The 27099-nt window shown below is 54.4% G+C and overlaps 1 protein-coding gene across 3 annotated transcripts in view; it reads left to right on the top strand.

Moving 5' to 3' along the window:
* The window catches only part of PUDP (pseudouridine 5'-phosphatase), a 64598-nt gene extending 37756 nt beyond the window's left edge, over window positions 1–26842 (top strand). Inside the window, exons 3-4 of one of the 3 annotated variants that reach the window (XM_055563018.1) lie at window positions 8090–8319; window positions 25414–25734. In XM_055563018.1, coding sequence (XP_055418993.1) covers window positions 8090–8319; window positions 25414–25590 — 407 coding nt within the window. In that variant the 3' untranslated portion in view covers window positions 25591–25734. Of the gene's footprint in view, window positions 1–8089; window positions 8320–25413 lie in introns of all 3 variants that reach the window. The other 2 variants (XM_055563019.1, XM_055563021.1) reach the window with 2 other exon arrangements.
* Window positions 26843–27099: the final 257 nt, after the last annotated feature.

Below are 27099 nucleotides of genomic sequence, written 5' to 3' on the forward strand. Positions count from 1 at the left end.
CTCAGTCGTGTCTGACTCTTTTTTAAACCACACACTATATAGTCCTTGGAATTCTTCAGGCCAGAATACGGGAGTGGGTAGCCTTTCCCTTCTCCAGGGAATCTTCCCAACCCAGGGATCGAACCCAGGTCTCCCGCATTGCAGGCGGACTCTTTACCAGCTGAGCCACCTGGGAAGCCCCATTACTTACTGTTGCACAGGGATTCCCAGGTGGTGCTAGTGGTAAAGAACCTTCCTGCCAGGTTCGATCCCTGGGTCGGGAAGATCCCCTGGAGGAGGGCATGGCAACCCACTCCAGGATTCTTTCCTGGAGAATCCCACAGACAGAGGAGCCTGGCAAGCCACAGTCCACGGGTTCAGAACGAGTCAGACACGACTGAATTGGCTTAGCATGCGCACACTGTTGAGCCACTCAGGGTGTCTCCTTCTAGACCATTTCTTAGGATACCTCTGTGATGTGTGCATACACACACACATCCCTTAGAGGAATTAAAAAAAAAATTCACCAACATCCAAAGCAAGTAAACAGTTGATGCATAGAATGAAAATCCTGAAATATTTGAATTACATTGCTTGGCAACTTTTATAGGAAGAGACAGATGTTAAGCAAGTGAGAACTCTTTTTTTTGTTTTGGCTTGTATATGAGGTGAGTGTCCTTTATGAGCCTGAGGCGCGTCGGGGACTAGCTGAGAGTCAGGCCCTCCGTGTGTTCTTACTTGTGCCTGCGTGTCAGCCTCGGGTCATTGTAGCACCTGCCACTTTCCAGCTGATGTTCTGCAGTCCTGCGAGGTTTAAGTAAGCTGCCCAGAGATGCTCAGAGCTGGCCTCTGACTGGCAGGGGTCCGGCGAGCAGAGCTGCCCTGTTCACAGAGCAGGATTTGGAGAACAGGCCCCTCAAAGGCAATGACGACTCATAGGAGAGTCCCCTTCCAGGCTGTGCCGTGCCCCGCGCCACCCACCCCACTCTTGAGGGGGGCTTCCCTGGCGGCTCAGACTGTAAACGAACCTGCCTGCAATGCGGGATCCCTGGGTCAGAAAGATCCACCCTTGAGGTGGTGCCAGTGGTGAAGAATCCCCCCTGCCATTGTAGGAGATGAAAGAGACTCAGGTTTGATCCGTGGATTAGGAAGATCCCCAGGGAATGACTACCCGCTCCAGTGTTCTTGCCTGGAGAATCCCAGGGACAGAGGAGCCTGGTAGGCTACAGTCCAGGGGGTTGCAAAGAGTCAGACACCACAGTTGAAAGGAGAGTGGCCCTCAGGGTGAGTCAGCAGGAGGTTATCCCCTTTATCTGCCCTGGAATGTGAGCTCGTAGCCTGTGGTCATGCCATTCCGAAGCAACAGATGAGAAATCCGCAATGATGTTAGAATCCAGGCATTGCTCAGGGTGCCCTTTGAAGGGGCAGAGGTATCAGAGCAACAGTTGGGATGTTGTTTCAGGGCGGCTCCGAAGAGCTCCGGTACCGTAGTCCTTTCTGTCTCAGCACAGAGGAATTCAGAGAGAGCAAAGTGGTAGATAAGACATGGCTAATGAGAATAAGACGCCTGTGAGGCTCAAAAGCAGGTGGACAAGACTTGCCACGCCCCGAGAACTTGGCTGGCCACAGTTTTATAATCAAAAAAAAAAAATTGGGAGGAGGAGAAGACCACCTTTTTCCTCATTCTTGAGTAGATGTCACGCTTCCATCATCAGCTCCTCCTCCACGCTGGGCAGGGGAGTTTTCTCGTCTTGCATGGTCAAGCTATTTCACAGAGTTGTTTTTTCATGTGGGCAGAGCATGACTAAGTCACTGAGCTCACTGGGCGGGGTGTGGGTCTCATGCCACACCGCCCTTTTATTGTTTGGGGGCAAGTCTCCTGCTTTCCGTTGCGTGGTTTTGCTGCTAAGCTCCAATCCTTTGGCCACCTAATGCGAAGAACTGACTCCTGGAAGAGACCCTGATGCTGGCAAAGATTGAAGGCGGGAGAAGGGGACGGCAGAGGGTGAGGTGGTTGGATGGCATCACCCACTCGATGGACATGGGTTTGAGTAAACTCTGGGAGTTGGTGATGGACAGGGAAGCTGGCGTGCTGCAGTCCAGGGGATCGCAAAGAGTCGGATACAACTGAGCGACTGAACTGAGCGAAGCCTGCTTGGTTTTGTGGTTAAGCAGCTCTCCTTTCTTGGGTGATCATTTAACTTACAGGGTCTCCCATATTTTTTGTGCTTCCAGTTGCCTCATAGGGCTAACTGTCTGATCGCCTGCTTTGTCCCTTCACTCTGTCCCCGTCATCTGGACCCCTGCTCTGAGAACCTGGTCCTGTAAGTTGCTGCCCCCTTGCACCTCCTGGCCGTCATTCCAGCGGAGAGACCTGGTCTTGGGGTCCGAGGTGGCAGCTGGAGATTCCTGGGGCTTCTCCCTACTGCTGCCGAGAACCGGTACTCCCCTGTTGTTCCTGTGTGTGTCTGGGTGTCTCCTCTTTCTTTCCTGAGCTCTATGCTTGAGGGCTAACCATTTGTCAAAATTTTGCCAGCACATGTTTGTATTTGCAGTCATGAACTATGATTCCTTCTCATAATCACAGCCCCCTGTTTCTAGTCTCCACCTCAAGCTCCTACCTTGGGTCCGTTTCATCAGTTTCCTGTGGCTGATGTACCAATGACTGACTGACGTGGTGTCCTGGGACAACAGAAATGTATGTAGGCACAGTCCTGGAGGCCGGAAGGCTGAGGTCAGGGTGTGGGCAGGCCCACAGTGCCTGCAGGGGCTCCAGGGGAGGCTCCTCCCTGCCTCTTGCAGCCTCTGGGGCTCCAGGCGTCCATCCCTCGGCTGGTGGTGGCCGCCTCCCTCGTGTCTGTGGCTCCGTCTCCACGTGGCTTCTCCTCTGTGTCCATGTGTCTCTTCTGTGTCTTACAGGGGCATATCGTGGGATTTAGGGCCACCCTCATCCAAGTGACCTCATTTCAGAATGCTTTACTTCTCATCTGCAAAGATCTTGTTTTCAAGTCAAGTCCTGTTCTGAGGTCAAGTCGTCCCAGGGCTGAGGTTCCTCCAGAGGCTCCAGGGGAGGGTCCGCCCCGCCTCTTCCAGCCTCTGGTGGCTCCAGGCGTCCGTCCCTGGGCTGGTGGCCGCCTCCCTCCGTCTCCACGTGGCTTCTCCTCTGTGCCCATTGCCCTTTCTCTTGTGAGGCCCCAGTTGCTGTTACGAATGCCTGTGGGTCTCTCCGAGGTCATGTAGTTGAAGTCCTGACCCACAGTGTTACTGTATTTGGAGGTGACCTGATGGCGGGGTGGTGAGATCATCAAGGTGGCACCCCAGGAATGGGATTAGCGCCCTTCAGTGAGAGGCCCCTCAGAGCTCGCTCCACCCCCCACACCAGGACACGGGGCAGGTGGCCGTGAGCCAGGAAGAGGGCCCCCTCAGGAGACCCTGGGTATGTGGCCGCCGTGGTCTCGGTTGCAGCCTGCAGACCTGTGAGAAACAGATTTCCGTGTTTACACACCAGCCAGGCCACTGGGGCTGCACGACAGCAGCCGGCGCAGAGGAAGGCAGACGTCACTGGGCTGAGCGTGCATGTGTGCGTTGCTCAGGCGCATACGGCTCTCATTTATCGACCTACACAGACCATAGCCCGCCAGGCTCCTCTGTCAATGGGATTCTCCAGGCAAAAATACTGCAGTGGGTTGGCATTTTCTTCTTCAGGGAAATCTTCCCAACCCAGGGATCCAACCTGAATCCCCTGTGTCTCCTGCGTTGGCAGGCAGATTCTTTACCGCTGAGCCAACTGGGAACTCCCACAGAGTTTAGGGCTGACCCTAAATCCATGCTGATCTCATTCTGAATGTCCTTCATCACCTCTGCACAGACCCTACTCATCCCAGGTCAGTTCACGGTCAGAAACCCCAGGGGGGAGGACCTCACCTCTGCACAAACCCTCATTGTCTTAGGTCAGCTCACGGTCAGAAATCCCAGGGGTGAGGACCTTCACCTCCGCACAGACCCTCCTCATCCCAGGTCAGTTCACGGTCAGAAACCCCAGGGGTGAGGACCTCACCTCTGCTCAGACCCTCATTATTCCAGCTCAGTTCACATTCAGAAACCCCAAGGGTGAGGACCTTCACCTCTGCTCAGACCCACGTCCCAGGTGAGTTCATGTTCAGAACACCCTGACGTCTCTTTCGGGGCCCTCCACTGGACCCACCGCCCTTGAAGGCACCCCCTGTGACCTGTGCCACGCCGGTGCCAGCCTGTTGCCTCCCAGGCAGGGGCACTGTCACTGTCTAGGAGAAGGGGTCTCCCTTCCACCCTGCGGGCTGCGAGGAGGAGGGACCGAGCCTCGTGTCCAGGAATGCTCGGGTCGCAGGTCTGGGCGGGGCAGCCGGCTTGCGGCAAACCCTATGCCAGGACGGCGTGGTGTCTGCTCTCTCTCCGGGTGGTTCCATCAACCGAGCCCCCACTCTGCCGCCCGCCTGCGCCTCCCCGCAGGACTCTAGACTTGGCGGCTGCTCCGCGGTCCCCGTGTGCTGAGCCCGTCCCTGAGTGGTGTCGTCCCCCCGCCCTGGGTCCTTTCCGCTCCCAACCACAACGCATCTGCGGGTTCAGGTGAAGTGTCACAGAGGACGCCTGAGCTAGACGGGGGGCTGCTGGATACAGCCACCCAGCACCTGAATTTCAGGGCAGCAGCTGAAAGAACCCGTGTCCCCTGTCAACCTTCTCTGCACACGTCCGTGTGCAGAACCACCTTCCTGGCTCTTCCGTGTGCAGACCCACTTTCCTGGCAGCCTCTGTGTCTCTCCTCACCAGCCCGAAGCCTCTCGGATGAAGTCAGGCAGAAACACTCACCTCTCAGCATCGCTGATCTTTGACAGTTCTTTCCTTCCCTGTAGATCAGTCCTGGGAATGCTCATTCTTTGTAGCAAGAGCAATCTGTCTGTGCCCAGCCCTGAAACCCACTTGAGCACCCCGAGGCTACCAGCTGTCTGCTGGCTGGGTTTCATTTATGTACCTAATTAATGAGCTTCTGTGAAGGACAGAAGTCCCGTCATGTTTCTAGTCTTTTACTTCGCAGAGAGACTAAGAAAAAGTCAGCGTACGGTATTTAAAGGACACAAAAGTTTTTGAAGCAATCGGGCAGTAGTAATGTTAATATCAGGAGATTTGAATGATTGACGAGTAACCTGAATTTGATGGATTGGTGGTGACCGTGGCTTCTACCATCTCGTGGGGCCTTGCCTTGCTGTGTGTGGTTTTACGGGTGGTGTGTTTTACAGGCATTCCCTCATAGCGTCACCACCTGGAACGCTAATCATCGCTGTATCCCAGGACAGAACCGAGCCCCAGAGACGGGGCTGCTTGCCACGGGCTGTGGTCAGCCTCCCTGACTCTGGCTCATGTTTGTAACCATCTCAGACATCTTCACGGAGCTCGTCTGATTTAAAAGGAGTCTTTCCCAGACTCCCCTGGGGTTCCAGTGGTTAGGAATCCACCTTCCAGTACAGGGGCCATGGGTTTGCTCCCTGGTCTGGGAAGTAAGTTCCCACATGCCATGGGCCAACTAAACCCGCGCATCGCAGCTAGGGAGGAAGCCTGGACACTGCAACGGAGATCCTACGCGCCGTGACTAAGACCCGGTACAGCCAAAAATAAATACATAAATAAAAGCAACAGATCTTAAAAAAAAATTTAACAGTCATCCAAAAACTGTTTCATTCATTCCCCTATGGATAAAAATGTTGACTCTCTTTTCCAGTGTAGGCTTGCTGGTGTGTATTTACTTTGGTTAGTATTGCCCCATTAAGTTAGTGCATTACAAAATAGTCACAGAACTAGAAATACTTAAAGTATAAGCTAAAGTGAGATCAACCATATTTAAATTTTTATAATCAATAGCATCAGAGGACTCTTCCAGCAAAATTTTCTTTTTCCAGTAGGTTTTAGAGGAAGCATATATTTAAATATGCTCCAGTATTTAGTATGCTGGTTTACTGTTGGGTCATACAACTTGAACCTTTTGTTTTAATGCAAGTCATGTTGATACTCAGCTTTAATCACCATATCCAGACCGAGGTGATTATTGGATGTATATTTGTCATAGGCATTCTTTCATCCTTTTAATTCACCAGTTCCATGAAGGTTTTTTATGGAAATTTAGCTAATGTAATTCTACTATTGGTCATTAGTTGTTGCAAGCTAATTAAATAGTGTGGCTTTTTAATATTTTCAGATAACAGGTTCCAACCCCATAGCAACTCTTCAAGTAGGGTACTTTCATAGTGGTTGTAAGTTGGCTTCAGTGTGAGGTTAAGTGTGCGTGTTCACAAGACATACGGGTCTGTAGTTTTTTGTATGCTTTTCTCCAGCTTCCGTATCAGAAAAGTGCCAGTCTCAAAAAAACGAGTTGGGAAATAAGTGTTCCCTGTGATTTTCTGAGGTTTCCTTAGAATTGGTATTGTTTCTTCCTGGGATGTTTGTTAAGTTCACCAGCGAGGGCGTGCGGTGCCAGGTCTGGGACGGTTCTTAGCTACAGATTCAGTCTCTTTCCCATGGATCTAGGGCTAGTTATGTTATCGCTATGTTCCCGAGTGAGCTGTCAAAGAACTCTCTTCCAAAGAACTTTCCCCTTCAAGAAGAACTTGTGCACGTCCTCTACATTGTCACATTTCTTGGCAGCTGCCCGGCTTTGCTCTGATAGTGGTAGAGCTTTAGTTCCTCAGTCGTGTACCACTCTTTGAGACCTCACGGACTGTGGCCCACCAGGCGATTTCTCTGTCCATGGGATTTCCCAGGCAAGAATACCGCAGTGGGTTGCTGTTCTCCCCCTTCAGGGGATCTTCCCAACCCAGGGATCGAACCAGCATCTCCTGCATTGCAGGTGGATTCTTTTATTTTTTTTTAATTTATTATTTTTAATTGAAGGATAATTGCTTTACAGCATTGTTTTCATTCCCGCCTTACATCAACATGGATCAGTCACAGGTGTACGTGTGTCCCCTCCCTCTTGAACCCCCTCCCACCTCCCACCCTGTCCTCCCCTCCAGGTTGTCACAGAGCCCCAGTTTGAGCTCTGTGAGTCATACAGCGAATTCCCCTGACTGTCTTGTTTTACATAAGGTAATGTATGTGTCTCCATGCTGCTCTCTCCATTCGTCCCACCCTCTCCTTCCCACACTGTGTCCACAAGCCTGTTCTCTGTGTCTGCGTCTGCTTTGCTGCCCTGCAAGTAGGCTCATCAGCACCGTCTTTCTAGAGTCCACATGTATGTGTTAATATACGGTAAGCACTATCTTTCTAGAGTCCACATATATGTGTTAATATATGGCAAGCACCGTCTTTCTAGAGTCCACATATATGTGTTAATACACGGTAAGCACTATCTTTCTAGAGTCCACATACATGTTAATATATGGCAAGCACCATCTTAGAGTCCACATATATGTGTTAATACACGGTAAGCACCGTCTTTCTAGAGTCCACATGTATGTGTTAATATATGGCAAGCACCATCTTTGTAGAGTCCACATATGTTTTAATATACAGTAAGCACCATCTTTCTAGAGTCCAAATATATGTGTTAGTATACGTAATGGTGTATCTGTTTCTGACTTAACTTCACTCTGTATAAAAGACTCCAGGTTCATCCACCTCATCAGAACTGACTAAAATGTGTTCCCTTTTATGTATGAGTAATATTCCACTGTATACATGTACCACGGCTTCTTTATCCATTCATCAGTGCATGGACATCTAGGTTGTTTCCACGTCCTAGCTATTGTACGCAGATACCGTTCAGGTGGATTCTTGACCCGCTCAGCCGTCAGGGGGCCCTTGCTCTGACCGGCGCGGCAAGCAGAGCACCAGCCATCCCAGTAGTCGCCTCTGATCCTCTGGGAAAGGCCATCGCCGAGCCCTGAACTGCTTTTCCATGTCGGTGCTGAGTGCAGATGTCTCCGTGCTGACATCCCCGCCCTGTGAGGACAGCAGTGAGATCAGAGGAGGCTGCAGGCTGGGGGGAACGGGGCTGGCCCAGCGTTGCCCGCCCCCAGGCCTGCACACACACCCCCCCCATCCCTGACGGTCCCCCTTCCTCCACCCCCCGCCCCCTACCCAGGCGTGGAGAAGCTGATCCGCCACCTGCGGAAGCACGATGTGCCCTGCGCCGTGGCCACCAGCTCGGGGACGGCGTCCTTCCAGCTGAAGACCAGCCGCCACCAGGACTTCTTCGGCCTCTTCCACCACGTGGTGCTGGGCGATGACCCCGAGGTGCGGAGGGGGAAGCCTGAGCCCGACATCTTCCTGGCCTGCGCGCGCCGCTTTTCTCCGGCTCCTCCCGCGGGCAAGGTACGCGGCGTGGCTGGGAACGGGGGAGACACCCGGTGCAGGTCGGGGCCTCTCCGTGTCCAGGCGGACGGCTGCTGCGCGGCTCCTGAGACTCGAGGCCAGGGCTCTGCAGGCAGCGGGAGCGCCGTGCCCGGGGAGGGCCCTGCACATCGTGGGGGGCAGCGCGGAGGCCCTGAGACTCCCGGCTGGAGAGATCCACCAGACCGAACTGCACGGGGCGCCCGGGGGGCTCCCAGAGCGTCTAGAGCTGACCAAGCGCGGCCTACGGGCACTAAGTGGGGAAGAGGGGCCTTTGGAGACACGGGAGTCGGGCGTCCTCGTTTGTGACGCGCAGACCCGGACGCGGACGCGCAGTTCAGTTCGGCGATTCTGACGTCTGTCAGCCCCCCTCACCGCCGCTCTGCCCGCGCGCTTCTCGGTAATACTTTGTCACTGCCGAGCTGGTGTGCGCCGGGGCGCTTGGTTTTCACTGAGCGGTCGCCAGGCTTCTGTGTGTTTCTCCCGCTGGAAAGGGCCGCCAGAGGAGCTCCACCTGCATCACGCAGGGTGCCCCGTGGGGAGCGGAGGAGGTGTCTGAGTCTGGGAGAGGCTGGCGGTGAGCAGTGGTGCGTCATGGCGCACCGGGGCGGAGCCTCTGCCATCCGCAGGGGCGCATTCCGCAGCGTCCGGGGGCTTCTCCAGAGGCGTGGCTCCTGGTGACCCCGGGGTGTCCCCGCCAGGCAGGGCGTGTATCCACTGGGGTGACGGCCTTCCCAGCTGGTTCCAGGATCCTGGTTCAGGTGCCTTGTGGGGAACCCGTGCAGGGAAGAGCGTTTCCCTGGAAGGTCTTCTCACCGCTGTGGCCTCCCACTACCCAGTGAGCCGGTGATGGGACCCAGCCTGGTGCCACAGAAATCAGAGCCTCAGGACTGTTACTCCAAAACCGGTCTCCAGAGGCAGGAGATGGGGGAGCGTTCTTGAATGACCTGCTTTTGGGGTTCAGGACCTGACTTGCTGCATTCAGCTTATAAGGGCAATCGAAACACAGAACCACCACCACGAATCCCAGCCCCAGCCTGTGCCTGATCTCAGACCCGCACTGGACCTCCCACGATTCAATATACCTAGGACAGGAGCTCCCCTGGAGTCGGTGCAGACCCCGGCTTACGGGCTCAGCTCCCAGGGACGGCCCCCACTTCACACGCCAGCCACCAGCGGAGGCCTCGCAGCCACTCACACTTCTCCCCGGCCGACCACAAGCTTGGGGATCCCACAGAGCCCCCTACCTCGGCAGCTGTAATTCACTAGAACGCCTCAGAACTCAGGAAGACACTGTGCTTGCCTTCAGTGGTTTACCTTGAGAAGGCAACTGCACTGGAGGCCCAGTAGTAAGACTCTGGGCTCTCAGTGCAGGGGCCCTGCGTTCTATGCCTGCTCACGGAACTAGATCCCCCGGCACCATCGTTAGGAGTCTGCATGCCATAGCTAAAGAGTGAAGCTTCTGCCTGCCGCAGCCAAGACGTAGTGCAGCCACATACGTGATATAAATACAGCCCAGGATCCCTACAGTGGGGAGCTGTGTGGGCTGAGGGGTGGGTGGCTGGGCTGCGGGAGCACGCAGGCCCACTGGGTGCGCCAGCCTCCAGCACCCGCCTGCCTTCAGTGCCAAGGGCCTCGTTTTCCAGGGGCTTTGTGGAGGCTCCATTGCCAGCAGTTAATTCAGCGGCTCTTGGTAAATAAATGCATCCTTTGCTGGCCATGGAGATGAGGGGGTGGGCTACAAGTGGCAGCCCTCCAATCACGCCTTGGGGTGGGACACAACCAGGAGCCAATCAACAACCTCCCCCCCCCCACCACCACCCCGCGCATCCTGCGTCCATCTAGGGACCAGATACTCAGGCATGCTTGAAAGGGGATTAGTATGAATGACGCGGAAAATGTGCTCACTGCCCAGGACATGTCAAGGGTTTTAGGACCTCTGTGCAGGAAAGTTAAAGTAGGGCTTCCCTGTGGCTCAGACGGTAAAGAATCTGCCTGCCATGTATGAGACCCAGGTTTCATCCCTGGGTCAGGGAGATTCCCCTAAAGAAGGGACTGGCTACCCGCTGCCCACTCCAGTATTCTGGCCTGGAGAATCCCATGAACAGAGAAGCCTGGCGGATACCGGGGGCAAAGACCAAATTTTTTTTTTGTTTTACATTGCAGCCATAAGCATCATTGAGTGTCAGTGAGGGACAATGATTCCCATACACGGCAAGTTCAGCTCAGTAGTGGACGCAGGCCAGCTGCTAAGCCGCAGAGTTGGAGCTGAAGCCGCAGGGCTGGCAGGGCAGGGGCTGGGGGCCGAGCGGCTCTGCTTCTTACGTCAGGATGCGTGCGTGTCCATGGGCTCAGCGTCCCGCTACAGGTTCCATACAGATGGGTTCTTTTCCCTAAGAATTGTCCCCACTCCTGCCCCACTTAATGTTGACCCTTTCAGGTGATAAAGCGGCTTCTAGAAGGGCCACTGCAGGTTGCTGTTGATCAGCCTGGCGAAGCGAGGCGCCCTCCCCCCACCCCCACCCCCACCCCCCAGGGCAGACTGGTCCCTCCCAGGAGGCTCCCAGCAGGAGCACTGTCTTCCAGCCCATCCTGGCAGCTGAGAAGACAAGATGCTGGACCGTCACCTCCTGAATCGTGTGGCCGCGGGAGTTCAAAGAGGAGGCCGCTGTCTGCCTGCCTCCACCTCCAGGCAGCCCTTCCTTCGCCGGCCACCCTGTTCACGGAAGCACGGTGTTTGCAGGTTGGCAAGTGTGTGCGCAAGCAGTGACAAGGAGACCATGTTGCTGGCTTTGCGTGAAGACAGTTGGAGCAAAATCGTGAACGGGGTAGGGGGGTGGGCAGGGGTTGGGGCTCTAGCCTGCAGAGCAGGAGATTCCCTTGGTGAGGTGCCGGGCCGGAGCTCGAATGGCTGTGTTGCCCGCCCTGACGGTGTTCATTTCAGATGCGTTAAAGGAAGCTGAGCGAGTGCGTGCCCTGGGCATGATCCAGCTCTTCTGGTGTCCTCTGCCAGTCACCCTCGTTCCGCACCCACGTCCATTCATGCAGGTGTTTGTCTTGCAGAGGGAAGCCTCTCTTGTCCCATTTCCTACGCAAATAACAGCTCATGCGTTGGGGTTTTCCCCTGGTGACGTGCTTCTGGTGGTAAGAAGGGCCGTGTGGACACGCTCCTGGTTGTGCCCCACTCTGCAGCCTGATCATTCTGTACTTGAGTTTGTCTCCCGAGTGCAGGGGCTTCCCAGGGGGCTCAGTGGTAAGGACCCCGCCTGTCAATGCAGGAGACGTAAGAGATGCGGGTTTTGATCCCTGGGTCGGGAAGATCCCCCGGAGGAGGGCATGGCCACCCACTCCAGTATCTTGCCTAGGAAGTCCCAGGGCCAGGGGAGCCTGGAAGGCTGCAGTCCATGGGGTCGGAGAGTTGCACACGACTGAGTGGCTTAGCACCTGAATCCAGGAAGCGGGTGCAGAGAGGCCCGTGCAGACACGACAGAGCTCTGAGGTCATATCCTGTGCTCTGCCGCTGACAGTGCAGGCCCCAGCATGCGGGGGCGGCGACCTCAGAGCGCAAGGGCGTGCCACACGATGAGTAAGTCCCTGCAGAGAGCCACGTGCCAGCGCAGATGTGCGATGGTGTGCGTGTCACCGAATGGACTCGGCGCCGCGGTACTAATAGGGAAGCGGGAAAGCACAGGCGGTGTGAAAGGGGGGTTTGCGTTCACACACTGGTTACGGTCTGTTAGGAGGAAACGCCTCACAGGGCTGGCGTTCATTGTTTTCACTGAAACTGTTTCCTCCCAACCTGTCCAGGTATCATCCTTCTGTGCTTAAAATATGTAGTAATAACCAGGTCCCGGCGGCATGTTCTGGGACCTCTTCCTGTACGCTCTTAGGTTCTGCATGGGGGTGTGTCAACTAAATGGACAGAAGACATCAGCAAGAGAAAATACAGATTTCTCTCTGCATAAGAAGAAGGCACTGCACAGGAAATACGATTCGAGGAGGCATTTAGAAGCTGGGGTTTATATACCATCTTAATAGGGCTTGGGGAGAAAAAGAGGGGCACTTCTGGGAGACCAGATATCTTTCAGGAACATAAATGGGCTCTTGGGAGAACAGAAGAGAGATACGGTCGTCGTATGGTGACGTCTGGGTGATTTCTTACACAGGTGCTGAGCTCTGCAGACTTCTGTTTAGTCATAAAAGTCAACGTTCCTGGGTTGTGAAAATCCTAAGGAGAGGCTTTATGGCAGTAGAATTTCTTTTTCTTTATATATATTTTATTGAGGTATAGTTGACTTACAGTGTTTCAGGGGCACAGTGAGGTGGTTCAGTTATACATATATATATTGTTTTTGAGATTATTTTCCATTGCAGGTTATTATAAGATATGACTATAGTTCCCTGTGCTATACAACCTTTGTTGCCTGTTGCATGTGTATTTTTTTTAAAAATTAGAAATCTAGCACTCTATTCATACTAGGTCAAACGAGTGGAATCGAAATGTCAAATTTTTTAGTTAGGCCAAAATTCCCAAGTTTTCTACAATATATATTGTATTTATACACTGGTATATTGTATTTATTGTATTATAGTACACTATTTATATATGTGTATATCAAAGTTTTTCTCCTATGCTTGATAAAGACTTGAGAAAGAACATCAAAAAAAAAAGACAGAGATGGAGAAATTGGAAAACATAAACTGAATGAAATAGCACTGAATGTGAAACAGAAAAAGTGAAACAAACTGGGTAAAAGTATAAGATCATCATATAGTCCAGTTGTCTTCAAACGTGGCAGCTCACCAGAAACACATCTGGGGCTTTGGAGAAAAGCAAGCAATACCTGGGCATTTGTATGTTTCAAAAAATTCCAATTTACTTCTGACAGCCATATGGATTTTAAAAAGCGATTACAGGTTTTTCTATTACATGGTTTTTTGTGATACAGTTTTGTTGATACAGAATCGTATTATTTTCCTGTTGACCGATGATGAGACAGTGGTATTAAGTGAGTAATAGTTACATAATCGCAATTGAGAAAGATGTTTATCAGTTTTCACAGTCAGTAGCCAAACAAAAAAATAAATAAAAGATCATTACAGTTGCAAGCCATAATGGGAACATGGTTAACATAACAATATAAAATAATTACATACGATCTGGGGGGTCAGGCAGAGTGATGTAGAAGGTGGGGGTGGGTACCTGCACCCAAGAAGCCCCTCGAGTGCAGGCAGTCAGCACCTTTGATATTTCCAAGCGCCCCTTCACCTCCACGGAATGGAACAACCACTACTGATGTACCCGTTTTCATCTGCCGGGCAAGTCTGTCTTTTGGTTGGAACGTAGCTCAGTTTGTAAAGAATGTGCCTGCAATGGCGGAGACCCTGGCTCGATTCCTGGGTCAGGAAAATCCGCTGGAGAAGGGATAGGCTACCCACTGCAGCTTCCCAGGTGGCTCAGCTGGTGAAGAGTCCGCCTGCAATGCGGGAGACCTGGGTTCCATCTCTGGGTTGGGAAGACCCCCTGGAGAAGGGAAAGGCTGCTACTCCAGGGTTCTGGCCTGGAGAATTCCATGGACTGTATAGTCCGTGAGGTCGCAGAGTCAAACATGACTGAGCGACTTTTCACTTGGTGCATTTAACTCATTGACACTTAAGGTAATTATCGAAATACATGATCCTGTTACATTTTCTTAATTGTGTAGGGTTTATTTTCTGTAGGTCTTCTCTACGCACAAAACACAAGAGAAGGAAGGGATGTACTGATTTTTTTAAATGTTTTGCGCTCGTGGCATGGGGTATGGGATCTTAGTTCCCCCACCAGTGATGGAATCTATGCTCCTAGCATCAGTACCACTGCACCACTAGGGAAGTCTCTGTGCAATTGAATTTTTTAGGGAGGCTTGAAGGGCTTGGTAAAGCCCATTCAGATGGTAAAGAGTCTACCTGCAATACAGGAGACCCAGGTATGATCCCTCGGTTGGGAAGATCCCCTGGAGGAGGAAATGGCAGCCCACTCCAGTATTCCTGCCTGGAGAATCCCATGGATGGAGGAGCCTGGCGCGCTACAGTCCGTGGGTTGCACAGAGTCGGACACAACTCCAAAAGTAACACTAACACAGGGAGCCTTTGCTTTGAGGAATATAAGGAGGGTTTAGAAAAAAGCCTCTTCCTACTGCTGTTGATTCTCAAATGTCTTCAGCTCAGAAGAATCCTTGGGCCCCTGTGGCGTGTTCTGGGCTCCCTTTACCCCTGAGGGAGTCCCTGTTTTTGTTTTTCTCCCCAACCCCTCCTTGTCACCTTCCTGCTTCCTCTCCCCTGACATTCAGCATCTGGCTGGCCAGCAGGAAGGCCTCTGCTCAGTGAGCTCTGCATTTCTGGAGGCCCTCAAGTCTTCCTCCATCCCGAGAGGTCTCACCTTCCCTGTGCCTTCCGGAAGTGCTGCCTTCCAGGAGCCCTTGGTCCGGCTCCCCCTCTGACCAGCTGGTCCTGGGCTGGCCCCGGGAGCCTCCCAGGCTCCGTGATGCCTGCGTTGGATCCCACCTGCACCTTCCCTTGGTCTGTAGCCACCGGCACGTCCCAGGCCCTCCCCAGCTGGGTGGCTCCAAGTGACCTCCCGAACGGGAGGGTCTTGTCCCCTCGCATCTCCCCCAGACCGGCTGCACCGCCACCCCTGCCGGCAGCCCTGCAGAGATCAAAGGCTATGGTCTGTGGGCCTCTGGATTGCAGGGTGACTTATGCGGCCAGGCCTGGGCGCTCCCAGTTGCCATGAAGACACGGGCTCCCACGGGACTTCCCTGGTGGTCCGCTGGTCCAGAACTTTGCCTTTGGGTGTGTGGGTTTGATGCCTGGTTGAGGAACTAAGGTTCCCACCTGCCTGAAGGCCCAAAAACGAAAACATAGACATAAGCAGTGTTTACCAGACCTTCAAAATGGTCCCATATGGAAAACAAAATCTTAAAGAAATGGGCCACCTACAGCCCATAGGCCTAGAATGCATAGCGAACAATGCTGTGTAATTACATTATTTAGAGCCATAATGACCCACTCTCAGCTGTCTGAGATGGAACGATGGGGGAGATATAACTCTTCCTGGACAGGAGATATGAAATATACCTCCTACACACACTTCTCACGCCACCTGGATGGGTGTTCATCTCCGTTTTCACATCCAGTATAGTTGCGTATGTGTGTGTGTTAGTCTGACTCGTGGGACCCCATGATGGACTACAGCCCGCCAGGCTCCTCTGTCCGTGGGATTCTCCAAGGCAACAATACTAGAGTGGGTTGCCATTCCTTTCTGCAGGGCATCTTCCCAACCCAGGGATCGAATCCATGTTTCCTGCGTTGGCAGGTGGGTTCTTTAACCGCTGAGCCACCCGGGAAGCCCCTCAAGTGTTGCCAGTCGTCACGTTTGATATATTTCAAGCCCCTTGACCTCCACGGAATGGAACAAGAAAATCCAACGGCAGCCCCATCTCCCTTTGGCATCACAGGGAGCATCCACCTGACCAGAGCCCTTCGGTGTCTCTGTCTGTGATGTTTCTGTTCGGTTGTGTTCGGCGTGACTCCTGGTAAATGAGTCTCAAACCAATTAAGTTGCTTCTGGTTCTGTGGATTCATATGCACAGACACGTACATCAGGCAAGATGTAAGTTGGTGCAGGGGTGTGCCAGAAGCCAGTTTTTGTTACCGACTGGAAACATCACTTGAGGGGCTCCTGTATACTTTGCTCCTGTAGTGTGGTTGCGCCAGCATGACTGCTGAGCCGCTTTCTCGGTTCTCTACATGTGGCTGTGAAATTTCCCCGCATGGGCCGTTTCAGAGGATGGTAGTTCTCATGAGGCCATCAGGACACCGTGTTCATGTAACCCAGCCATCTTAAGCCACCATCACAGAATGAAAATCTGACAGGACTTCAGACCTTTACAAGAACGGGTTGTATCTTGTAATTCTGATAAAGTAACTAAACAGCCGTGCCTGCAAATACATGTATTAGACACACAGGACTCTGCTAGTCTGGGAGCAGTCGGGCTTTCCATGTGGACCTAGTGGTGAAGGACCTTCCTGCCAATACAGGAGACGCAGGTTCGATTCCCAGGATGGGAAGATCCTCTGGAGAAGGGAATGGCAACCCACTCTAATATTCTTGCCTGGAGAATCCCATGGACAGAGGACTTGGTGGGCTACAGTCCATGGGGGTTGCAGAGAGTGGGACACGACTGAAGTGACCTAGCATGCATGCATGGGAGCAATCTCACTTAAGTTCCAGCACAAAGAACCTCTTCCTACACCCCTGGTTTTGCCTGTGGAATGTGTGTAGAGCACATCTGTGGTCTTGCTTCCAGTTCAGTCTGCCTGGCTCCCCACAGGACCCCATCAAGTGTACACCCTTTTACCCGGCCACTTTCTCCCTCGCTGGTTCCTGCAGAATTCCATCTTAGCTGCTGCTTGTATAAGTGAGAGTGAATGTCGCTCAGTCGTGTCCGACTCTGCGACCCCTTGGACTGTACAGTACACGGAATTCTCCAGGCCAGAATACTGGAGTGGGCAGCCTTTCCCTTCTCCAGGGGATCTTCCTGACCCAGGGGTGGAGCCTAGGTCTCCCACATTGCACATGGATTCTTTACCAGCTGAGCCACCAGGGACTAGTGTATAATGGGCAGGGCAGGGGTGGGAGCACCCTATAGGGTTAAAAAATACACAGCTGAATGCAAAGACTTCTTAGGGTGTCCGATGAACAGAATGCCTGAGAAACACTGGATCAGTTGTGCACTAGGTTAAGCAGCTTCAATGGCTCTGAACTTGGACAAACTCCGGGAGATGGTGGTAGACAGAGAGGCCTGGAGTGCTGCTGTCCGTGGGGTGGGGAACAGTCAGACACACATTGGCGACTGAACCACAGAAACCACAACGGTTCAACTCATACTGAGTTCGTTATTGGTGTTCAGTTGCTCAGTGTGGTATGGGGGCTTGCCAGGTGGCTCAGTAGTAAAGAACCTGCCTGCCAGTGCAGGAGACTCTGATTTGATTCACCGGTCAGGAAGATCTGGAGGAGGAGGGCATGGCAACCCACTCCAGTATTCTTCCCTGGAGAATCCCATGGACAGAGGAGCGTGGCGGGCTACAGCCCACGGGGTTACAAAGAATCAGACACGTCTGAGCGTGCACGAACACACGTTTCCTTGCGTGTGTATCACGTCCTGTGGTAACCGCCAGGCTCTCTGTACACGCCGTCTGCAGGTAGAGGGGGAAAATCCCCTCAGTGGGTCCGTCGGCAATAACCCTGTTTGCGGCCGGAGGAGGCGTGCGTCGGCTCCGCAGGCTTTGGCGGAGCTGCGTCACCCAGGAAGCTCCTGGTTCCTCCGCGCAGACCGCAGGCGGCTGCCGTCTGAGCTGTCTCCAGGCGCTTCTTCCTCTGAGAAGGTGCTCGGTGGGGTTTGCCGCACAGCTCGCCCCGGGCGTGTCGTCACAGTGTGCCCAGGCGGCCGGAGAGCAGGAGCACAGACGGGGGAGCTGCAGTAGCAGACATGTGTGCCCCCTGGTCCTGGGGCCGGGGTCCAGCACAGGGGCGCTCATCAGGGCGTCCTGCTCACTCCTGTGTCCTCATGGGGGCAGTCCTCCCGGGGCGAGGAGGGCGGGGTGGGCAGAACGACTTCCCCGTCTACTTTGAGGCACCTCCACCCTCTCTGATGAGGCCCCCTTGGGACTCAGTCACCTAAAAGGCCTTCCAGGGACCCCGTCTCCAAGTCTGCTGGGTGACGGGCTTTAGCACTGGATGTATTCAGACACATTAGCCACCTGCGGGGTGATCGTCAAGGCTGACAGCGCAGGCCAGCTTTCAACACGGGAGACCAGTGGGGCCTTGGGCTGGTGCTGTGGTTCACCAGTACCCGCAAAAGGCCGAGGGAGCCACCTCTGCTCATACCCAGCTCTCGCCTCTCACATCCAGCCCACCTGCTCTGATGCCCACACACCTCTGCTCACACCCAGCCATCTCTGATCACACGCAGCCATCACCTCTGACACTCACACACCTCTGCTCATACCCAGGCACCTCTGATCACACCCAGCTCACCTCCTCTGACACTCACACACCTCTGCTCACATGCAGCCATCTCTGATCACACCCAGCCTTCACCTCTCACACCCAGCCCACCTTCTCTGACACTCACACACCTCTGCTCATACCCAGCCATCTCTGATCACACCCAGCCTTTGCCTCTTGACAATCACCCACCTCTGCTCACACACACCTCTGATCACACCCAGGCATCTCTGATCACACCTAGCCCACCTCCTCTGATGCTCACACACCTCTGCTCACACGCAGCCATCTCTGATCACACCCAGCCCTCACCTCTCACACCCAGCCCACCTCCTCTGATGCTCACACACCTCTGCTCACACACCTCTACTCACACCCAGCCCTCGCCTCTGACACTCAAACACCTGTGCTCACACCCAGACATCTGTGGTCACACCCAGCCCTCGCCTCTGACATTCACCCGCCTCTGTTCACACTCACACACCTCTGTTCACACCCAGCCATCTCTAATCACACCCAGCCCACCTCCTCTGACACTCACCCACCTCTGCTCACACGCAGCCATCTCTGATCACACCCAGCCCATCTCCGCTCACAGCCAGCCCTCTCCTCTCATACTCAGCCACTTCACCTCACACCCAGCCCGCCTGCTCACACCCAGCCCGGTCCTGCTCGCCCAGGACACAGGCAGGCCCGTCTTGTCTCTACCTGGCCCTCCCCAGTGCCCTCAAACCTAGGATGTCAGGAAGCAGGCTCTCCTTCCCTCCACCGTAACGGTGACCCCAGTGCCCTCCTCGTCAGAAAGCCTGGACTCCCCTTCACTTCAACAGGGGCTGTGTCGTTCATCAGACTCCACGTCGCCTCTGAAGGATTTCCCTGATCCCATCCACTGTCCCTTCCATCCACCACCATCACATAGAGATTCTCTTGTGCATCTTCACTGCTAGCAAGTGGACCATCTTAGTTCTGATGATGCTTGTCTTTCAGGGACCTCCTGACTCCCTGGTGGTTCAAACAAGCAGCCAGGTGAAGCTCATGGATGTGGGTTATCCCACAGGGCCCCCCGCTGAGTCTGAGCATCTCTGGAGGAGCAGGGTCGCCACCTCTGGGTGCTGATCCCCTGAAACGCTTTGCTTCACCTCCCCGGTCGTTCGTTGCAAATGTCATCCCTTCTAAATTAAACCCCTCCAGCTACAGTTTAATTAAGCTCATCTGTTCTCCTGGAGATGAAATCCAGATATATTTGAGCCCTCAGCTTGGTGAAGTGAAAAGAACACTGCATTCTGGAGACCCGGACGCCATCCCTAAATGCTGTGACCCTCCTGCCACTGTGACCTTCAGCTCACCTCTGAGCCTCGGTCGGCGCGGGTCCCACACCGGGGACAGTGACAGGAGAGTGCTGGCCAGCCTCTGTGCTCCCGTGTAATGCTCTGTAGCCCCTGTGTAGCTCTGAGTCCCAAACGGGGCCCTCCAGCCACCGCCTCAGATGTAGCAGGCACTGCTCAAGTGGCCGCTGTCTGCCTGGTACCATAGCAGGCGGGCTGCCTTTGCCGCACACCTGCCCGGGTACAGCCACACACGCACTGTGAGAAGAGCGTTCCTGACCAGCCACTGCCTAAGACTCTTGGAAGTGTGTCCCGGGGTGCGCGCTAAGGGTGCCGAGCTCCCAACATCACTCCCATAGGTTAAAGGTTCGTATCTGTCGTGGTCCGTGCGCAGGTTGGAAAAGACATTCCAGACCTAGAACATTTCAGAGTCGAGTTTGTTAGAGTGGAAGACACTGTCAGCGGCTCATGGGAGAGCCGATGCTTTCGTGGGTCGGTAGTCGATGTTTGCAGCCTTGGGACAAAGCCGATTCCTGCTGGAGGGGTGGTATTAGGTGACTGGTTATTAGGGCATTACAGGGTGGATGTTTTATCTAATATGGAGTCAGGGAACGACTGGTGTAGCTCAGGGGGCCTCACGTCAACAGTTGCTATGGAGCTTGGTCTGTTCCAGACGACCCAGTTACACACAGGGCTCCACACCTGTGACCTTGGTACGGGGCTGCTCAGTCCCCACGGGATGTCAGGGCGGGGGGTAAGGTGCAGGGGCGGGGAAGGGCGTTCTGCGCCCCCAGCCTGTCCACCTGCTGCAGCCCCTCACGGCCCTCACCTTAGTTACGGGGACTGTCTCTCTGCAGAGACCAACGTGTATGGCCACCAAGGTCACATTTTCCAAGGAGGTGTGACTGAGTTTTAGGCCAAGTGCGATTCCGTCAAGGCAGAGGTGGCAGGGCTGGGTGGGTCAGTGAGGGAGCAGTGAAGTGGCAGAAAGGAAGGAGGGAAGTGAAGGTTGACACCCGCTGGCCGGCGTGGGGGCCCAAAACCGCCGGCAGGCCTTGGGGGACCTGCCAGGAGAGCATGTGCGTGTGTGTTCAGATGCTCAGTCCTGCAGACGTCCTCCTGCTGTTGGTGTAAGGTGTGAGCTGTATTGCTTTGGCTTCTGTCTTTCAGTGGTTTGGTGACCCTTAAGTCCTGTGATAGCCGGGCAGACTCTTTCCAGGTAACTTTCAGAGCTCTGTTCTTTGATTTCAACACCTAGACAGGCCGTGCAGGAAACGCGCATGCAGCGTGCAGAGCTCTCGTCTCTGGGTGCCTCTCGCCCGTGAGTGCTCCTGACGAGTGCTCCTGACAAGACCGTTCGGTCTTAGGCAGCACTCCCTGACCTTGTCGCCAGGGCCCCGTTTCATGGAAGACGGTTTTTCCTTACACCGGAGCAGGGGGCTGGTTTGGAGACGACTCAAGCGCATTTCCATTTACTGTGTGTGCGATTTCTATGATCATGACATCAGCTCCGCCTCAGAGCATCAGGGCATGAGATTCCGGAGGCCGGGCGCCCCCGGTCTCAGGAAACAAAGACGCAGAGAATAGTGAGCATAAAAGCCGTCTGAAGCATTTTGACCGGTGCTTCACAATCCAGTCGTCATGCTGGTTCGCAGTCTCGCCCCCTCTAAGAAGGCGGGGAAGGCCTACGATTCCAGGTGCCGTCGAACGCCCGAGAAGCCGGTTCTGTCCCCGTGCAGCCGGCGCTGGGGTTAGTGGGCGCCTGGACCGGTGCTGCTGCTGCTGGCTCTCAGCAGGATTGGGGCTGTGTGTTTTCCGTCCTGCGGCTGACTGCTCTGTTGGGCTTGTGTGAGGACTGGGCCTGGCCTGAGATGCCGGGGGGTCCCGTTCCCCTAAACCACACACCCCACTACACACCCGCAGCCGTGTTTCCTGCCACAGTCTCCTCATACACGCTCCAGTGGACCGGCCGGTTCCGTGACCCAATACAAGCCTGTGTGCCTGGCACACAGCGAGGCCAGACAGGGCTGAAACGTCGGGGTCTGGAGCTGAGAAAGGTTCTCCGTGCTGCTAGCGAGGAGACGGTGGCTCACCCTCCCCCGCCACGAAACCCCCAACTCCCTGAAGGGGTTTCAGCAAAACATTTTAAAGGCAAGAGAAGCGGGGCATGGTTGGTTGTGACCAAGTTCTGGGTGCAGGAATCCTAGATTCTAATAACAGCATTTTAAGACAGCTTTTTACGTCTGTAAAAATGGGAAAGCGTCAGCCCTTTAAACGTCAGAGCCTTGAGGATGGCCTTCCTGTGTATTTAGGCTAGGGGCTTCCCTGGTGGGGCTAGTGGTAAAGACTCCACCCACCAGTGCAGTAGACTTGGGGTTCGATCCCTGGGTGGGGAAGGTCCCCTGGAGGAGGACCCACTCCAGTATGCTTGCCTGGAGAATCCCACGGACAGAGGAGCCTGGCGGGCTACAGTCCACGGGGTTGCCAAAAGTCGCGCGACTGAGCCAGTGAACAGCAACAATATTTCAGGGTCTCAGCAACGTTCTTAACTCAAGCAAAAGCAGTAGAAGAAAAGGTTAAAGGGAAAGAAACAGATCTAATGTGGAGTCAGATTTGTTCTTCCCTATTACAGTTCGCTTTTAAAAACTTCAAATTATCTTTCGCCATCTCTGTACTTCTCAAATTCTTGTTGCGGATGTCAAGAGTGTGCCTGGCGCCCGAGAAAAGTGTTTTCTCAGAGTCGTGAAGTGAGGAGGCTGGGTGAGAAGCCCAGAAGGGCGGGATTTGAGGAGCTCCCGGCACAGTGTCTGCAGTCACGGTTTCTGTTCTCCTTTGGACTGGATTTACAGCACAGCTTGGTGCAGCGCTAAGGCATCCGCCTGCCAGCACAGGAGAGAGACATGGGCTCGAATCCTGGGTGAGGAAGATCCCCTGGAGGAGGGCATGGCAACCCTGTGCAGTGTTCTTGGCTGGAGAATCCCATGGACAGAGGAGCTTGGCGGGTTACAGACCATGGGGTCACAAAGAGATAGACATAATTGAGTGCACACATACACACACCCCACAGACTACAATTGCTTTTGACCTTTGAGGACAGTCAGCATCCCAAGTGAATGGGTGCACATGCCCCATCCTGTCTGCTCGTCTTTTCCCTAAGTCATTTCGGGGACCCGGCATACTCACTCTCAGGATGCCCTCCCGCCGGCCCTCTTGCTACACCAGCCCCTTAGATCCCCTCCGCCCGTGGACACGGGGACTGGCCTCCCTGATCCCCGCCACCCTTTCCTCTGCAGCCCGCATGCTAAGCATCGTGGTTCACATCTTGGTAATCGGGGCGGTTCCTTCCAGAATTAGGCAGGGACAAATGGTGCGCTGAAAACAGACACTAATAAACACGCCTCTAGAAAGAGCGAAACTTGCGGAAGCGGGGTATGTCAGCCTTCCGTTTGGTGCCCTAAAGGCCCGCACAGCTTTTCCGGGTCAGTCCTCCGTGTGCGGCTGGAGCGTCAAGGGCGCGTGGGCACAGCTCTGCGTTTGCTGTATAGCCTTCGCGGGCTTGTGAACGCGCCATCTTATGTGAAGGCACTGTCCCCTCTCCTCGGAGAAGGAGAGTGTCCTGGGCCCCTGCTTTGCTCTGTGCCCCCGTTTCCAAGCCTCCGCTCTCCTACTCCTGTCCACATGCTCCTCGGAAGGAGCCTCTCACAAATGGTCTAGCTGTTTTCATAACTCGAGCCAGACACCGCGAGGCCAAGGAATCAGCTAAAATCTCTTCCTCGGCCCCTCCGAAAGGTCCCAGGGGGCCCGCACCGCGCTTCAGAACCCTCGGGGGTCTCAGAAACAAAACGCCAGTTGACATTTCAGTGCCTGTGCAGCTCCCGAGTAAAACCCCAGGGAGGCTGGGAATCCAGGCCGGTTGTATCCTGAACAGGCAGGGAGCGAAACAGCGGGGCCAGGAAGCGCCCGGCTCAGCTGGAGAGACCGCCCTGGGCGGCCTGAGCGCAGTCGCCCTGTCCGAGCGAGAAGGCGTCCCCTCCCGGCCGGGGCGAGAGCCGGAGTCCCTGCTGTCCAAGCCTGAAGGCGTCCCCTCCCGGCCGGGGCAGATACGCGGGGGAGTCCGGGGCTGTCCGAGCGGGATTGCGGCCCCTCCCGGCGCCGAGTCTGGGGCTCTCCGAGCGGGAAGGCGGCCCCTCCCAGCCGGGGCGAGAGCCGGCGGTGTCCGGGCCTCCCGAGGCCTGCCGGGCGGGCAGCGAGCGGGCTGTCCCGGGCCCAGGACCTTGCTGTCGGCCGCTGCGTGCCGGGCACCCACCCACCCTATGCGCTGCCTGGGGCTGACGGCTGGTCCTCGCCTCCTTGGCAGATCCACAGTTCAGCCCTAGAAGGAAGGGATGAAGGGAAGGGAAGGAGATCAAGTCGGCGAGCCTGCTGCAGACCAGAGAGAGTGTGTGGTGTGTTTATGTGTATGTGTGTTTTGTTCTGTGTGTATTGTGTTTGTGTGTTGTGTGAGTTTATTGTGTTGCTTGTGTGAGTCTATTGTGTGTTGTTTGTGTTGGGTGTTGTGTGAGTGGGTGTATTCTGTGTTGTGGGTGTGTTGTGTGGGTGTATTCTGTGTTGTGTGTGCTGTGTGTATTGCGGGTGTGTTGTGTGTATGTTGTGTGTATCGTGTGTTGTGTGTACTGTGTGTATTGCGGATGTGTTGTGTGTGTTGTGTGTATGGTGTGTGTTGTGTGTACTGCAGGTGTGTGTCGTGTGTGTTGTGTATATCGTAGGTTGTGTGTACTGTGTGTGTAGTGTGGTGTGTTGTGTGTATTGCGGGTGTGTTGTGTTGTGTGTATCCTGTGTGTCGTGTGTGTTGTGTGTACTGTGTGTATTGTGTGTGTACTCTGTGTGCTCTGAGTACTGCGGGTGTCCACCCGCGGCGTGCTGGGGCAGCGGTGCAGAGGGCGCCGAGGAAAACGTCTCGGTGGAGCAGGGAGCAGCCCTGCTGATGGCCACGCGGCCCCCTCCCCCCCTCCCCCCCTCCCCCCCTCCCCCGGACAGACGCTCAGTGCAGAGGGTGCCGCGGCCCCGCAGAAGGGCTAGGGGCTCCGGGGGAAGAAGCCGCCTGCAGTGCGGGGACGGGGGCCCGTCCCTGGGTGGGGAGAGCCCTGGAGGAGGGCAGCCCGCTCCCGTGTTCTTGCCTGAGAATCGCACGGACAGAGGAGCCTGGTGGGCTGCAGTCCACGGGGTCACAGAGAGTGGGATACGACTGAGTGAACACACAGGCATGCGCGCACGCTCCCACAGCCCGTGTGGAGTTCCAGGGGCGCAGGGAGACTGGGCAGGCGCGTGTGCTCCCGGGAGGTAAGGGGTGTGAGGCTGCCGGCCCGCTCAGCCCCGGGCAGGCCCGTCTCCCACTCGGAGCACGGACTACCCTGAACCTGGCATGGGCTATGCCAGCTTTCGGGGCTGAGCGATGGGCCAACCCGCCATCAATGCCAGGGTGGGCCGCGCTTGGATGGGGAGCGTGCCAGCCCCCTCCGGGCCCCTCACGGGTGATGAACCGGGCAGCCCCCGTCCACACCTTCCTGGGTCCAGCAGAACTTCTGCCATGCCCACAGGCAGACTCAGCCGCCGGTCACGGGGGCCGTGCCCACCCATGCGAGACATGTGGGTACCGACTGGGACGACTCAACCTTCTTCTTTTTTTCCTCCCTTGCCCCGCAGTGCCTGGTGTTCGAAGACGCACCCAACGGGGTGGAGGCGGCCCTCGCCGCCGGGATGCAGGTGGTCATGGTCCCCGACGGAAACCTGAACCCAGACCTGACCTCCAAGGCCACCCTCGTGCTGGGTTCCCTGCAGGATTTCCAGCCCGAACTGTTCGGCCTGCCGCCCTACGACTGAGACAGCGCCCATCCACCCCAACCCCGGGGGTCCCCGCCGGGAGAGGGCCAGGGGGACGCCCCGAGGAGCTGAAGGGAAGCCCCGCGCCCAGACCTTCCCCGGAACTGGCCTTTAGCCGCCAAGCCTTCTCACCCTGCAGAGGGCTGGGGCCGCAAACCCTCACTTGACACGCAGAAGGCAGACCCGGCCCGGAACACAAGATGGAAAATTCTCACTCGAATAAATCGAATTTAGTGTCCGAATAATTCAGCTTCACGTCCTTTATCTTCTTTGGTGTTCTCAACCCTGGCTGGCAACTGTAAAATATGTATGCATATATGTATGTGCTTGTATGTATATATATGTAGGTACATATTTATTTATATTTATAGACATCGAGTACTGTATCCTCTTCAGTGTTTTTTCATCTTCACAGGCAGTAGCCACTGATACAAGTGAGGTGCTCATTCTGTTTGTAATCTGAGTGGGAAATTCACATCACGGGTGAGCTTTTAATAAGCGACGCTCTTTATCAGTAGACGGTGGCATTCTTCCTGTGTCCTTCAAAGTGCTCTGGACCTGTGGTCAGAGCTCATGACCACGATCATCCATCGTTTGCCTTTGGTGTGAACATCATTGTAGCCTACATCTTATATCGAGGTGCATATGCACGTTTGAGAACATTTTCTACCTCAGAGAAATCGTTTCCTTTAAGATCATTTATTTTTCTAATACGCTCTTTGGTACAGATAGAATTGGACTGGAGAGTGCAGTCTTGGTACCACCAAGAACCCATTTGGGGAACAGTTTATCGGACATTACGCTCTGGTGATTAACGCCTTCTAATAGATTTCCTTCAGAAACCTGGCACGCTGCAGTCCATGGGGTCGCAAGGAGTTGGACACGACATAGCAACTGAACAACAGGCTTCCTCAGCCTTTGCGATGGGAATGTCATTGAAAATGAGAATAATATAATCACGGGGTGTTCCTACTGGGTGGCCCCCCCCAAGTATTCTCTGTTACTGATTGTCTTGAGCTGATTTTCAACTGTGTAAGGTCTTAGAAAAATGATAGAAATATGTGTTATGGTGATGATTGTTTGTGATTATTTCTGGCCTTTGACCAGTTTTGCACCATTTCAGCAAATTGATCTCAATATTTCTTGATGGCCCCGTATGCGTGTCTGTTCTTTGAATTCTCCCTGAAATTGCTTGTAACATCTTACTGTTTCCCTCACCAGTTAATTTCATTGAATAAAAGTTTTGACTCTTGTTTCTGTTTTATTTGTGAGTATGATTTTATCTTTCTCTTTTAAAAACAATGTCATATCCCAGGGACTTCCCTGGTGGTGCACTTCTGCATCCAGTGCTGGGCGTGTCAGTTCCATCTCTGGTTGGGGCGCTTAAGATCCCACATGCCTTTGTGGCCAAAAATCCAAAACAGAAAGAAACAATATTGTAACAAACTCAATAAAGACTTAAAAAAAAATTATCCTCTAACAAATGTAAAAGATAAATGTGACTGGTTG

The sequence above is a fragment of the Bubalus kerabau genome, chromosome X (genome assembly GCF_029407905.1).
Source record: "Bubalus kerabau isolate K-KA32 ecotype Philippines breed swamp buffalo chromosome X, PCC_UOA_SB_1v2, whole genome shotgun sequence".
Classification (NCBI taxonomy): Eukaryota; Metazoa; Chordata; class Mammalia; order Artiodactyla; family Bovidae; genus Bubalus; species Bubalus kerabau.